A 15,861-nucleotide genomic window follows, 5' to 3' on the forward strand; every position below is an offset into this window, starting at 1 on the left:
TGTAGTTAAAACAATGAAATTGAAGAAATCACAAAAAGTTCATTTTGGAAATTTTTGAGTTGGAATGTTCTTTGTATAAAAATAATATGATAATAATTTGTAATTAATGATTTTCATAACTTCAATAAAACTAATTACTATTTACTAATAACGTGGAAACAAAATATGGCGTACAAAATGATTGATAGAAATATTACAAATTCAATGTTGGGACTTCAGTATTGTTTATATCTAGTATATTGTAAACATAGAAATATATAATATCAATGGTCTTGTATTGTAAAGTGTAGCCAGCCCTGCGAGATAATGTTAATCGATGCTAAAGATTGGTGAATGCGCAGGGTACCTATACAGCGGTAATTCTTTGTATTGTTTTTATAAGCTGTTCAAATTATGTTGTGTCTGTTTTTATAGAAACAATTTCTTATAAAAGCTTTTTATTTGTTTAAGATATTGTAGAGATCGAAGAATCTGAATTATCTAGAGAGCCGTTGAACGTATAAATAAGCAATACTTCAACAGCAGGAGGGAGTTAGTAATAATTTGATGTCATAGTGAACACATCAGGATAGATTGTTTGTGGTAACAATACATTTACCTCAAAATATAGTTTCTTCTAATATTTTAAGAAACTATATGATTCTGTCTAACTACAGTATGTGCAATGACAAAAATATTCATAGAGAAAGATTACTTTAAAAAATACAAATTTAAGTTTTATTGGTTTCTGGGAAGTATATTTCACTTGGTAATATGGGAAATAGAAGTGAGTTTGAAACTATATTTTCACGGTTCAAATTCAAATATTTTTGATTAAACCGAATATGAGGACTCAGGCAACAACAATGTAATTGTTGCTTTGTTTTGATAGAATACAGCAGAGAATGAAACAAGCTTCGTTATACTGGTAGTTATTGTGTGCAGTTGTGAACCTCTCATTAATCGTCATGTTTTTCTTGTGGTGAGATTAACTTGAAATAAAACATATTTGATCAGTCTGTTTATTAGATATGTTTTAAACATATACAAAATAAAATTGAAGTAATATAGTACAAAAAAGAAAAACATACATATTCATCCTATAGAATGTAAAATTCAAAAGATATATTCACAAAATAACGATAAACATCTGAATGAATTACTTGTAATTTTAGGTACGCCTTAATAAAAAATATCCATGAAAAATTAGAAAAATCTCTCATATCTTCATACTAAAAAATCACAGCTTTCATTACAGTTCATTCCTCAATTTAACATTATTTTAATTTTTTTTCTTATAAACAATCCTCTAAAATTCAATTGAAAAAATTTATATGGAATGTCGTCAACTACATAAATAGTTTTTTTTTCAAAAACGCTTTCATATATTACTGAGCTGTAATCATGTTTTGTATTACTAATAAAGACTTGGCAATGTTATAAAAAGGGTAGTATATTTTCCACAACCACCCAGTAACTTTTTTCTTTATTCTAAAAAGGTTAAGTATGCCGATTTTTGTTCAGAAGAAACCGATTTAACTCAACCTCATGTTTAAATTCTTACAAAGTGATTTAATGAATAATTAAAATGAATGTGTACTTAGAATAAATTATGCAGGTTCTTACAGCAAATAGTACTTTAAATAAATCAGAATCATTATTAAATATACCAGCACATAATATTGATGCCTTTTTCCACCTGGAAATTTAGTGTACACAAAAATGTAATATTAATCTAATATATGGTTTGCATTGCTAAAAAAATCTGAATAAAATTGTTTCTGGCAAATACATACTAAACTGAAAAGACAAATAAACTTTGAAAAGGTGGAGGTGAAGCAGTGGCAAAAAGTACATTTACTTTAGTATCTTGTGTCGGAATTTTATGAGATTTGTTAAAAGTTTGCAATTAAAGGGCAGTGGATAATTATTACCCGAATAAGAAAAATAAACGTTGCCATTTCTCTTGGATCCAGATTGTCTTACTTTTGAGTTATCTTTTGTACTCTAACCATATTTTTCATGAAAATTAAGAGCAGATTAAAACTGAAAATTTTTGTAAAACAACCTGGAAATATCAACAGATAAATATTATCTACACATTTCAGAAATACCATCTTTAAACATAAAAGAAAATACTTAGAAAATGAAATATTTCTCTGTGTACCATGGACAGAATATTTTCAAAGTATTTTCACTTCATTTGCGTTAAATATGAATTGTCAAAACATATTTTTAGAAAATCTATTCGTCGCTTTGAGACTCTTGAGAGGGCACTGTTGGTAAATCTTGTTCAGCATTTTCGCTCTTAGTGGGATGTAAAATCTAGAAAAGGTAAATAATTAAGTTTTGGATCTGTGGTACTATTTTTTGTAATTAGCACTATATACATACACATACTATTTATTTTTTACATCTGAATAAACCGTAATAACTGCCATAAATAAAAAAATTAAAACCAGGACCTTTTGAGATGTCCAGTAGAAGACCTTTCCAATCGCATATTCATCAGGCTTGCTTAAAATAGAACCAATTATTCTTTCCATCATCATGATAGCTAATCTTCCTAAAACGGTGGTTTCTAGTTGCCATTCCATACTCTTTCCAGCACTGTTTTTACTATTGCCCCTCAATGAATGGTCACGACCATTGTCCTTATCTTCGACATAACTTAGAGAAAATTTATCATACACAACTCAAATCACATCTATATCGTTGTGAAGTAGCCACACCATCCAATACATCTTGCCTAGTGACATCCCATACCTTAAATCCAGCCACTATTCCCTTATCTTTAATGGTAACTTTGGTCTCCAACTTTCTCTACTAAGCTTTACCGATTCTAGGCATCCTTTCTTACAAAATCAATGATCTGATATTAATTTGTAATATGCCGGGATTAAATTATTTATTAACAAAGAGCAAGGATCTTACAGAAACTTTCAACGTAAATTTTTTTACGTTCTTCCGTTAACTTCATTTAACTAGTATAGCCTAGTCCCAACTAATTTGTCCTAGCCTCTGCCAAACTAGTTGATCCTGATATAAATATGCATAGTCAAGAATAAACTAGTATGGCCAATTAAGTAGAGTCGAAATTAATTGAGCAAACATGTCAGGACTTGTACATGCGTGAGTTAAATTTGTCGTTTTAAATGGATGTTGCGTCTAGTTGATAGCCGTGCGTAACGTATTTAGTTAATGACTGCAGTTTAAGATTAACAGTTTACATATTATATTACATTATAAAGTATTATTCTTTTTCCATGTGGATGAACCTACACTAAGTCGACAAGCAGATCAAAAACAATGGAGGGAAAAGTTTCTGACAGAAATTTTATAAAGTAAAAGGTCTTCTCATTAAATTGTGTTATCAATGAGATTAGGTTAGGTTAGGTAATGATACTCTGATAATTCTAAGTGCCACCAAAGTACACCATGTAAAAATAAATAACAATTTTAAAAATGAAGCTATGATTATTGCTTTTATTAAAAAAAACACTTATTATTTGTTATAGTACGATTGATTGTATTACCAATTTTCCATAGCTTATAATGACGAATCATCATTGTTTTAATAAAAATAATCATTTCTCCAATTAGAGTATTTTCTTCAGTTTATCTATTTATTTTTATTTTCTATATATATTATAATGTTTAGACTAGGCCTTACTAGTTTATTCTTGAGTATGCGTATTTAATTCAGGACTTAAATCAGGATCAATTAGTTTGACCTAGGCTAAACTGGCTTATCTTATCGAGCTTAGGACAAATTAGTTTGGTCTATGCTATATTAATTAATTCTATCGCGTATTTGAAGAACTATTTTGGCCTAGGCAAAACTAGTTTGTCCGGTTTTGGCCTGTAATATATCTAACCTCCTAACAATGTTTCTTTAATCTTCCTGTTTGCTGATGAGAGGGTAACACTAAATTTCACAGACTGCTTGTCATATTTAAATGTAGCCACAGTGAATGTCCCCTTCACCAAGTGTTTTTAAATAACAATAAATGTTTACCTTGTTACCACTTTGATGAGTCATTTTTTAAGGTAGATGAGAAACAAAAATATCACCTGAAAAGCAGATCCTAAGCTGGGTTTTAATTTGAAAGTAGACTTTTGAGGGACGTGCTCGATTGGATCAATTTTAGTATTATTCATTGATTTCGATCGTACTTTTTCACAACCATCAGGTGGTTCTCTAGCCAGAAACCTATTTATTTGTGGTGATGAACCAAGTTTATTTGTTTCTTGATCGGGACTTGTACCTTGGCTATCACCTAAAACAACAATTGTAATTAATTAGATAATAGATAATTTTAACTGTATGTTTCCATTATTGATACTTACTTGAAGAATTTGAACTATTTCCAAATTTTTGAGGTGTCTGTGTATCGACTGACCTTGATCTAGACGCATATTTGAATATATCCGCTATTGGAGCCCTATGTCCTTCAGGAATTGATTCTGAGAATCTACCACTGTCATATGATCTACTACTGTGCGCTTCACCATCTGTTTTCAGTACTAGCCTCTCTATTTCTTGGTTTAAACCTTCCACAGAACTGCGGATGGACGATTTTGGTAATGGTAAGTTAACTGGTTGAAATGTAGGAGAGAGAATACAAGCTGAAAATTTTAAATAACAAATTTATATTTTGAATGAGTAGGGAAGTCCATAGTTAATTTTTCACAAATTCCAAACAAATTTATATAAAATATTCCAGAGAAAAAATATAATTACTGCAGTCCAAAAATTGTATACTTACATGATAAAGTTTGACTGCTACTATTTATGGTATTTTCTCCAGGAGAAGCTTGCCCTAAATCTTTGGTATTCCATATTTTTGGCCTTTTTTGTCCTGATTTTTCATCAGTCTCAGATGTACAGGCTACTATCCTCGAATCTAACATATCCGATTCATCTGTCTGTAAAGAACACAAAGTAATATTCAAAATAATAGCAATACCCAGATAAATATAGCACAAATCTCAATATCAATTAGAATACAACGAAAGCACGAAGTAAAATACTGATTATTGAAAGGAAGTATACTGGTATTCAATATTATATGTATTCCCCTCTACTCTTTAAATCACAGAACTAACCAAAATTACAATATTCACTAATGGTACAGCCATAACTGCTTCTTATCACAATTCTCAGCTTGCATCCATGAACTGGCAAAATAGTCTCACCAAAGTATAAAATTGACCAAAGAAATGGGAAACTAAAGCTATTCAGTCAAAGTTTGTCCAAGTAACCTTGGACTCTAGTTAATATAACAGAAACATCCACCACTACAAACTCAAACTACAAAAACTATATTAATTAATCACTAAAATGTATAAATTATCAATTGAAAAGCATCTAGTGTATAAAACAATTTTTAAACCCACAAGAGATAAAACTGGGCTATTTATACACAATGAGAAGAGATTGTAAATATTCTGGGAGTTTAATAGAAAAAATAATATGGATCTAAGTAGTAATCGACAAAATATTTATTGATTATACAAGTCAATAAAAGCAGCTGCCAACTGATGTGTATAAATAAGATTATTACCTGTACAGCTTTGTCAATTTGAAGAGTACCCATCTGGCTGTAATAATAACCTTCCCTTGGCCACTGCCCTTGTAAATATATTGTATCTAAAGATGCTGTTCTTCGTATTGAACTTGTTGGCTCTTCTGGTTCTGATTTTGATTTCCCTTTAATAATATCAAATATATATTTATTTTGCTTCCATTAAAAATATATTCTGTACACAAATATAGAAACCAGTATTTCTAGAAACTTAGTTAATTGTAGATAACAGTATAAAAATACACTACAATCTTTAACCACTTAATATACTGTTGACTCTCCTAATCTATCTGTTCCCTTATTTTGTGAGTTGGTGTTTAGCATGTTTCTAGATAAAGTATTTGAATCTATTTTCAGCTAATTAACTCCAAGAGCAGTCAGCTGTTAAATGATTGATAATGTATATTGTACATATACTGTATATATATTGTATAATATATACTGTATTATATTAGAAAATTGTAATAAAAAATTTTAAACTTTACTCAGTAATAAATATGCATGTTATTTTCTCAAAATATATTTTAACATCTAAATTCAATAAAAATTTTAATACTCTATAATTATACGAAATGAAAACAAACAATATAATAAACCAAATTTCATATTTCTCTTCAATGATTAATTTTGTATTTTTTTTTTTTGAATAAAGAATTACATACTTACAATCAAATCTCGGGGTCAAACATATTAAAAAAATCTCAGTCATATTTATTGCAACTTATGACTAGAACTATTTTTGATGATGTACACATTCAAATGATTTGTTGATACTTAGTAGGTATTTACCCAACTTAAGCTTTAAAAATACTTGGCAATGGGAAACCATCAATGTTTCTAATAATAAAGTTTAAGTTTTGAGCTCTAGATATAATATGCACAGTTTTTATTCACATAAAACTCTAATAAAATAAAGGAAACTTTTAGTTAACTAAAAAATAAAGATTATTCATTTAAAAAACAAACATGAAAGATGTGAATAATATAAAATAACAAGATGTAAACCTTTGAAAACAACTGCTTTGTTTTTAATTGTGAGATGTATCATATATATGTCTAAAAATTCCACTGACTGTGTATAATCTATTATATGACAATCGAGAAAAAGAAGTACTAGTTTACAAGATTGTACTTTTTAGTCAATGTTAATACTAAGCCTATTAATAACAAACCAAGCCTTCACTGATCATAGTATATAATTTCATTGCCGAAAGTGACCTATGTAATCAAAGTATTTTCTGAAACCAAAATAACTTATCCAATGACCCTTTTTACAATTTTATTTATAAATAATGGACAAAGTAGTGAAAAATTTTTTCCTGTTATTGCAGTAAGATTTAAATCAATACAATAGTAATAAACCAATAGTAGTATGCTGTAGTCTACACAATCAATAGTTTTTTAAAATTCACTTCAAGAAATTTATTTAAATTTTTAGTTAATAAATACTTTTGAATGGTTTTATTTACATGACATAAGGAAATATGAGCTTGAGAACAAGTATCCTTATTATTAATTATTATTAACTCATTTCAAAGTTCCCAATCAAATAATTTAAAATGTAAAAACTATATAAATGTCATCCAAAGAAGTTTTTTGAAAATATTGGCTTATGGTTTAACAATACCTGTTTATTCTAATACATTCAACATGCCTACCTGTGTAATCAGTATCATATATTTTTTAGATTTAAAATAATTTATCTAATTTTCTTTCTACCAACTGGTATTCACAAAGCAATGAGCACTGTATATATATAGGTAATTAATTTTTTGTATAGTGCAACCAAAAGTCAATTGTATAATATGTAATAATACAATGTTTTTAAAACTATTTAAAAACATCATTAAATGTATCACTATTTTATGTAAAGAAGTACCTTTATATCCAACCGAACCAGGACTTCTCTGTCCAGAACTTTGGTCAGGCGAAGCCCTATTTTTCCAGTAGCACGTTGACGATACTGTACTACTATTTCCAGACATAAAGTTACTAGTAGATTTCATCACTGAAGAAATTGGTATTGTGGCCTTCAAAGGTCCCTGTTTAACTAAATTAGGAGATGATTTCGGCAACCTATTTTGCCCGGACATATTGTAAAATACTTGTTTTCAAAAAGACACGGTTTTTTACACGAAAACAACGCCCATGGAGGTGTTCAAATAACGTTCGTTATTATTTCCCTTTGTTTCATACGTTTATGCCGCAAATCTTTTTCGGGATTCATACTTTTTAGGAGCCTCCGATAGAATTTTACGCGCACGATCAGCTATGTTCTTTTTTGTCTCGATTCCTATCCTTATCATTAGAGTTGCGCAAACCAGGAATCATTCATTCACAAAGAAAAGCCATATGGGTAGAGTATTTTCAACCTCACAATTTAGTGACATATGATTCAACGTCAAACTCAGCTGATATACAAAATCTTAAAAACAAAAATTGCAAATACCATACTAATTATATACCATACCAATAGATGTTTATATATAAAAATGAGTAACTGATATGTGAAATGTATGAAACTTGTAATATCATTTCATTATTCAAACACTTACTACTAGGGAATTTGATTTCATAATATAATTTTTTGTTGTTTTTTATAGTATCATACTATCCTTTGTTAGCTATTGAGTTGGTCAAACTGTAAAGAAAAAAATTGTTATGGCTAAGCTTACAACTCACATACAATTGTTTGTAAAATATCTGTTCGATGAGAATCAACTTCATAGGAGTCGCGGATCTAGCGTCCGTTGTAGGAGTGCTCAATACATAGGGAAACATTTCGGATTTTAAGATTTTGGTTTTGATATAACTGGACTTTTTTTGTTCAGTTTACAGTTTAGTTCACTTTTTCAAATTTTTCTTTTTCTTGTGCATCTTGTTTTCTTCTCTACTTCTAGATTAAGGATTTCGGTTTTTTAATAATTAATTAATTTAAGGTAGATTTATATCTTCTTAACCGCCTCAGAGAAAAGTAAAAATAGGTAATAAGAAAAAACATCCAAAAGTCCATCTTTAATCTAAAAGGAAGGTATTAAAGAAATCGAGTAGAAAAAAATTACAAAAACTAAATTGAATAATTAATTGATATGCTCTTCTTATTTTTGTACACGTTTTTAGTATCGTTTATTTAAATAATTTACGGTTGGAACAATTAAATCTAATGAACCTCATATTTTGTATTCTAAATTACTCAGAATAAATGAAAAATTAACTTTTGTATTTTATTAAAGAAAACTTTGAAAACAAAACGGTTAGGACAGCAGTAACAATATCTACTTTACTGCAGAAATCTATCACAACCAGCAGACAAATTATTTGTGTGTGATTCATAATTACAAAGAATTTTCGCAAATTTTGGAGCGTTTGCTATAATCAAAATACACTCCCTTAATTCAATTCAATACAATTGATGAATATTAATTAAATCACATCAGTTTATATACAAGTGGGTCTGAATACGATGTCAGATTTATATACAGCACGCCATAACATAAATTATGCAATTTACCGCACGTCTCTAGTAGTTATAATAGAATATAATTTTTTTAAAAGTGTAATATTTCTACTCCACCTCAATTTCTTATTGCAAAGCGCCAATCGTTTGCTTACGTCACCAACGCCGATCGAGTTTCGCCCGCCAAACTACAGCAGCATCCACATCACATTGTTTTGTTTTTCTATCGTATTTTTTATCAGGATATGGAAGGCTGGATAAACAATGGTTCGTTATAAATATTGTATTGTACCAAAATATATCAGCACAACTATCACTTCACCAAATAAAGTATGTTTAAGTATCTCTAATGGAGACAGTAAAAGAAATACTGTTTTATCAAGTACAAGTAATTGGTTTTGTTGTGAAGATCACTTCCAGGTAAGTAAGAACTTTCATTTTTTATATTCAAAGCTTAGAACTCAAGATGCAGGGTAGCTGACGTATTCTTGTATCAATAATGTACAGTAGAACCTCGTTTAAGTCGAACTCCAGGGGAAACGCACAAAAATTCGAGTTATAGAGGATTTCAAATTAGGAGGCACTGGATTCGGAGTTAGGGAGGGGAAATGCAGAAAAGAAAAAGTCAAGTACGTGCATTTAAATTTAAGTTACATTAATAATAAACATATATATTTAATGAATATTTATACAAAAAAATCTGTAATTTTTTTTGCTTCAAATAAGATTGTTCCCTATCGGTAGCGTAGGGACAGGGTACAGAGGGCGGCAAATTCCTTTTCTTCCGAATTATTTGTCTGTTCTATAAAATTACGTAACGTATTTAATGCTGTTCTCGCCTCGTTGATAGAAACCCATGGAGTGCTCGTTACATGATCCAACTCATCTGTGTCTTCTTCAATCACTTCATTGTTATGAGATACGGAATCTAGAATTTCTTGGTTTGATAACGTCCCAGCAGTCATAACTCCATCGTGTAGTAGTTTTAAGGTATTACTTGTGATTTGATTTTTTGTTTTTTCTGGCATTGGCGTGGCGTCCGTACGGGATCTAACCTGAATAATGTTGAAGAAAAAAAGGATTAACATGGAGTAAATATGACAACTAGAATAATTTTATTAGTAAGATATAAAATTGTTCTAATTTTCAAGACGAAATCGTCAAAATGTGGTACGGACATATTCTTTAAAAAAAAAATCTTTTATAAAACTACATTTTTTATGTAAGTTGGTTGACACCTTTCGCAGACATTAACTAAATTAAATAAATAAAGTGTTTCAAAAATTATAAAAAAAAAATTAAAACAGAAGAGACCTAAAATAAAGACGATTTAGAAACATAAACATATATAAAAGATCTAAGATATAAGAAATTAATAAAATCTATGTACCATAACTTTCTGGAAACAATAGTTTTCACATTTTATTTATTTTGTAGTGAAAATCTAGACACTTTTTTAATCAAACACCATAAGTCCAACAAAATCGAAGTCGAATTTGCTCCAAATTAAATGTAATAATTTGTTTAAACTTTAACACTTGGTATCTCATAATTAAAGAGATTCCGTGCACATTAAATCTTGTTTTTGCTTTTGCCCCATAAATACGTCATTCTATCGATCTGTCTGTTCATCTAGTGCGGATTTTAACAGTCATAAAATCGTTATTTGTGGGAAAATAACTAGCAATTGCAAGTGAATCTATTTGGGGCAAGTTGTGTGAAGAACCATGAAAAAACCCCTGCTCCTTTTCTATCAACAAGTCAATTATGTAGTTAAAATAGCAATAAGTCACTCTAACCAGTAGCATTTTGTCAAAATCTCCTACACAATGGGCGCTGATGACGTAGACATATTTGGAACGGATCTCGGGCGGTATAAAATATATTTAAACTTCTAAACTTTGTAAGTTGGTTATTACTGATCCTATCGAATTGAAATAAACACAATTATTCTTGTAAAATTAAGTTGTATTTATTTTCGTTATAAAAGAATTAATTTTCCAATCTCATTCTACATACAATAGAATGAAATTTTAGGCTTAAAATGGTAAAGTTTAATATTATTAATAGTATGATAAACTGTTATAAATATTTACATAATAACTCAATAAATTTAAAAGTTAAAATCAATATCATCCACATTTTCAAACATCTGTGATTTATTGTTACTAGGAAGTCGTGCAGACTGGCTTGTAGTGGGGCCTACATTATCCCAATCAAAATCTAAATCTATATCAAGATTATGACTAGGTAAAAATTTCAGCATTTCTAGATCTGTTTGAATATTATCACAAGGTTTCTTTCTAGATGAACTTACTTTTCGAGGCTTTTTTTGTTTCTTAATAATGTCATTTGTTTTAAACGAATTAAAAATACTTTTTTGAGAAGTTAGTTTATTGTCATCTTCCAATATAGATTCATCGAAACCAGACTCCCACATACTGCTATGTTTTCTTTTAATTGTCTTTTCATTACCTTCACTTTTAACTGTTTGGTTAGTAATAATTGATGAAGATGTTACCGGTTCAGATTTAGTCTCTCCTAGAATGTCTTCTAATTTGTCCAGTGGTTTTATATCTTTAGCTTCTTGAAAAATATCTTTTGGTAGCCTATTTGAACAGTCATCGGCATTTAGATTGTTCAATAAGTTGACTTTTTGAATTTCGTTATCTTGGTCAGTATTTGTACTTATTGTTGAATTAGCATCCTTGTTGGACTTATTAACACTAGTGACGTGAATAGAATCATTAGAATTGTGTCTATTATTATTGTCTGCTTCTGTTATCACAATTGTATTATCATCTTCAACTACATTTTTAATATTTTGTTTTACAAAGAACCTTGATTGTATTTTGTGCTCCTTATTTGTATCTAACATATTCAATTCTTTTTCTAAAATGTCAAATAACTGTAATTTACTCAAAATCGTTTCTAATAAATCCTTATATGTGGCTTTAGGTCTTTCAGGAAACACAGAGTTAACTTGTGTATTAAGATTCAAAACAGAAGAGTCAAAATCCATGGAGATGTCTATCAGAAAAATTGCAAAAATACTGTCAATTACAAGAACTTTTTCATGATACATAAGCCTAGCATGCCCTTCTGATAATCGTATCAAACTTTCCAATAATCTTACAGAGGTTCTTGCTTTATTTCTTGTACTCATTCTTCTTTGTATATTATAATAGGTTATTAATATTAACTGAGCATCTTCTGTTAATTTGGGCTGGAAATTTTTAATTTTTCTAAAATACATTTGTAAGTGCTTCAGAGGCCACAGTCCAAAATCAGTAAGTTTAGAAAAATTGTTACCCCCGTTAAGAATATAATCAATAACTAGACTATCCCATTCTTGATTTACTGTATCTCTTAATATCATCACCAAGTCAAAACGACTCAACAAAGGGCTTGGCAATGCTATATTCATAGGCATACTCTGAGAAGGATCTATATTCCCTTTGGGGTTGCATGCTGCCAATATGGAACATCGAGTGTTCAATTTGCAAACCATTTTCGCTTTTGCCACACTTATAGTTTGTTGTTCCATGGCTTCATGAAGAGACGTTCGATCATGTTCCTTCATTGAATTAAATTCATCAATGCAGCAAATACCTCCATCTGACATTACTAATGCACCTGCTTCTAACTGCCATTCACCATGTTCCATTGAGGCAGCAACTGTCAAACCTAAAAAAATTATATATTTAATTGTACTCACCCTATATACAGGGTGTAAATAAAACACCTGTATAAATCTTGAATAGATTTAACAGGGCTCTTGAAATTTTTAGAAATGTACTTATTGCATACAAGTCTGGGTCGTATCTATGTACAATATCGAAATTCTAGAAAGGTTTCAGTTGAAAGGTCTTTATAGTATTGTAAAGTCTCCTTGATATATATCTAATAATGTAGTTACTCAAGACACTAATGAAAAGTGTAAAAAAGAAATATCCAATGTGCCTCAGAGCTCTAAGGTTTAGCAACCATCCTAACAATCTGGCAAGGAAACTAATAGTACCATCCATTCAGTGGAGGCTCAGTACACATTACACATGTGACTTACCTAATAGATTTTAGAAATGTTAGGCTTGAAATGTCCTATTACAGTGGGATATTAAAAAAAATTAGAAATATATTTTTGAATCTTAGGTAACAATAGGTGACCATAGAGAATAAACTCAAAATTATTCCCAAAGTATCATTTTTTTATAAACCCCTTCAATATTATGTAAACATACTAAATTAATAGTTTCATTCAGGTATATTGCTACCAAAATCAACCCCGTTCAAGCAATAATATAAGGCACTTAAATTTCAATAACATGCTAAAGTTGTAGGGGTTGCTAAGTTGTCTTATTTATACCTGGTATTGAACTAACCTGCAGATGTAGAGCCAACTCCAGTTGTCAAAACTGCACGAGGAACAATTTTGGAAGCAAACCTAAGTAGCTGAGACTTAGCAGTACCTGGATCACCAACAAGTAATAAATGTGATTCTGATCGAGTTCTCACCCCAGTTAAAGTTGTATCCTCTGTAGAACTTCCTCCAGCTAACACACAAGCTATTGCCAATTTTACTGGATATAATCCATAAATATAAGAACAGAATGATTTTAAGATTAAATCTCTGCCTTCTAAAGGATTGGTGTCATACTTTTTCCAGAAGTTATTGAATAGATATTCACTTTCTGGATTTGACGTAGAAAAAGATACACTGTTTGTATCTACTTGTATGTGATTGGCCTTAAATACTATGTCTACATCAATTTTTTTTCCTGGTGAAAATTCTCCTATTCTTCGTTTCACTATACCACATATCGTTACATCATCTCCAGGTTGACAACTATCAACCAAATCATCTTCTAAAGTAACCCACATGGTACTAAGTGTAGAACTCATTCCTTGTTGCCTCTCTTGTATTTTAATTTCTTGATAATCTTTACAATTATCTGTATCTAAATCTCCTAAACGAATTAAATTAGTTCCTTCACAACCTTCAGGGTTTTTACATTTCGTGGGCTGTTTTATTATATATTTTCGCCTATAATCAGCTTTAACCATATTTGAATATTTACACTTAGCACATATGTAATTTCTTTGATATTCTAAAACTTTTGCTACAGTCATTCTCATAACAGTACCTGATATTTGTAAAAATTGTCCCTCTTCTTTATTACCTGGAAAAACTTTAGCTCGTCGAGCCAAATGTGCCAAATAAAATATACGACAATGTATGTTATTTTTTAATTCTAATTTCTTGTCTATTTCTTTTAAAAGGGACAGTTGAGTCGAGAAAGCTGCTTTATCCCATTCTTCTAAACTTCGTTCTGGATCATTTAGCAATTCTCTGGCCAATTCAGGTTTGTATTCATTTAATTCTATGAAGTTTATATTGATAGAAAAGTGTTTTGATGAATCACTACAGTTTAGTATAATGATTAAATCGTTTTTATGAAATGAACGTAAATATTCTGTTCGCATTTTTTAAAAAATATTGACATTTGAGATTCAGTTGTAAAATATTTTTATATCAATTATATACTCTAAAAACATTATAGTAAATAAAATAATAAATAACCTTTTTTATACAAACGTCACTGTCAAAATAGGGAATTTTGTTATTTATTTATATTAAGGTGCAAGCACATGTTTTGAATGATAGAGGCTCAAGATTTAAATAAAGTTTATTAGAAACGGTCAATCATCACTATTCTCTTGATCTCAATGATATATGATACTGGAGAATAGAAAAACGGTATTCACCTTTAGCATTGCCTGAAGTATATTGAATTGTTATCAGGGATATAACAGGAATGGTTATATCGGAATCGAAGTCGGAGTTTTTAAATTGGAGTTGTCGGATTCGGAACCGAAATCGGAGGCAGATTAGGGATTTGATGTATTTTGTCCGTTTATCATATTTTTGACATCTACCTTAGAATGCAACTTTTCTATCTATTGAAATGTAAATGAACAGATAGACCAGAAGTTTAGCAGTTTAATCGTCCTCGTTGTATGTTAGTATTGTATTATAAATTTATAACGACAAAACCCATCATCAAGTTTTAATACTATTGGGAAATAGTAACACGATCTATTTGAAAATGATGTTCAACCGCTAAAAAATAATATTCAAAGGTATTTTAACCTGTTTAATTTCAGTACTAAGAGATAAATGAAAAATGAAGAAGAAGCCTGTACTCCACTTTTCTTTTCAGTCTCTAGTTTATTTAATTCTTCGTATTCAGAACTACACGCATACACACTTTAAATTATCCTTTAAAGATGTAGTCGTACCTCTCTTTCGTAAATATATCTTATTACAAAGTTTACACTTTGCCGAATTCGCAGACATTTCATTGAAGAAGTTCCAAATAACCCTTGTTTTTGGTTTCATTACGAAAACTCTAATAAAATTTCACACATTAAATAAAAACACACAGCTCTCATCAGAAACTCAACTTTATATATAGATTTTGGGTCTCGTATATACTACTACCCCCTTTCTTGCTGCGGTACAGGAGAATCCAGTGATTACAGCTGATCTGATAATCCCACTCCTTTTAAAAAATCTAGAATGGCTGTAATTGCCAGAGATCTTCGTCTTCTATTTCATACGCTCCCAGAGCTCTGGAGTTCTTTAAAGTTTCACACTTCGAGAGAATGGGATAGAGGTTTCGTCCTCTGTGCAACAAAACCTGCATGCCGCATTATCTGCTAGGTCTAGCGTCTTTAGGTGTTTGTTGAGGCGACAGTGCCCCGGTAGAACGCCTGTTAGTATTCGTAGGTTGTTCTTACTCAGGTTGTTACATTCTGCAGATCTACTTTGGTTAT

At 30.1% G+C, this 15,861-nt stretch overlaps 2 protein-coding genes across 3 annotated transcripts; both read right to left on the bottom strand.

Annotated features, from left to right (window-relative positions):
* Nucleotides 1-450: 450 nt before the first annotated feature.
* On the bottom strand, nucleotides 451-8,205 carry LOC130449698 (protein FAM117B-like). The gene is made up of 6 exons (XM_056787665.1): nucleotides 7,447-8,205; nucleotides 5,547-5,692; nucleotides 4,749-4,908; nucleotides 4,330-4,608; nucleotides 4,054-4,259; nucleotides 451-2,304 (listed from the first exon to the last, which is right to left on the bottom strand). The coding sequence occupies exons 1-6, from the start codon at nucleotides 7,658-7,660 to the stop codon at nucleotides 2,224-2,226; spliced, it is 1,086 nt and encodes a 361-aa protein (XP_056643643.1). The 5' UTR covers nucleotides 7,661-8,205; the 3' UTR covers nucleotides 451-2,223.
* Nucleotides 8,206-9,654: 1,449 nt separating this feature from the next.
* On the bottom strand, nucleotides 9,655-14,634 carry LOC130449640 (DNA helicase MCM9-like). Of its 2 annotated transcripts, none has more exons than XM_056787599.1 (3): nucleotides 13,407-14,634; nucleotides 11,546-12,711; nucleotides 9,655-10,079 (listed from the first exon to the last, which is right to left on the bottom strand). In XM_056787599.1, exons 1-3 carry the CDS (start codon nucleotides 14,506-14,508, stop codon nucleotides 9,759-9,761), a joined length of 2,589 nt encoding a protein of 862 aa, XP_056643577.1. In that variant the 5' UTR covers nucleotides 14,509-14,634; the 3' UTR covers nucleotides 9,655-9,758. The 2 variants fall into 2 exon arrangements, with proteins under 2 accessions (XP_056643577.1, XP_056643568.1); XM_056787590.1 differs by having other exon boundaries at nucleotides 9,657-10,079; nucleotides 11,342-12,711.
* Between the last annotated feature and the right edge of the window lie 1,227 nt (nucleotides 14,635-15,861).

Source organism: Diorhabda sublineata, chromosome 1 (genome assembly GCF_026230105.1).
Source record: "Diorhabda sublineata isolate icDioSubl1.1 chromosome 1, icDioSubl1.1, whole genome shotgun sequence".
NCBI classification, from domain to species: Eukaryota; Metazoa; Arthropoda; class Insecta; order Coleoptera; family Chrysomelidae; genus Diorhabda; species Diorhabda sublineata.

What these genes read in the sequence shown, in the direction of transcription:
- LOC130449698 (XM_056787665.1), bottom strand. Translation starts at nt 7,660, where the DNA reads ATGTCCGGGCAAAATAGGTTGCCGAAATCATCTCCTAATTTAGTTAAA. An exon ending in TGGTTCGGTTGGATATAAAG is followed by an intron (nt 5,693 to 7,446) that starts GTACTTCTTTAC and finishes ATATTATTAAAG; the next exon opens with GGAAATCAAAATCAGAACCA. An exon ending in AAATTGACAAAGCTGTACAG is followed by an intron (nt 4,909 to 5,546) that starts GTAATAATCTTA and finishes TGTTCTTTACAG; the next exon opens with ACAGATGAATCGGATATGTT.
- LOC130449640 (XM_056787590.1), bottom strand. Translation starts at nt 14,508, where the DNA reads ATGCGAACAGAATATTTACGTTCATTTCATAAAAACGATTTAATCATT. An exon ending in AGTTGGCTCTACATCTGCAG is followed by an intron (nt 12,712 to 13,406) that starts GTTAGTTCAATA and finishes TAATTTTTTTAG; the next exon opens with GTTTGACAGTTGCTGCCTCA. An exon ending in AACAAAAAAAGCCTCGAAAA is followed by an intron (nt 10,080 to 11,341) that starts GTAAGTTCATCT and finishes AACATTATTCAG; the next exon opens with GTTAGATCCCGTACGGACGC.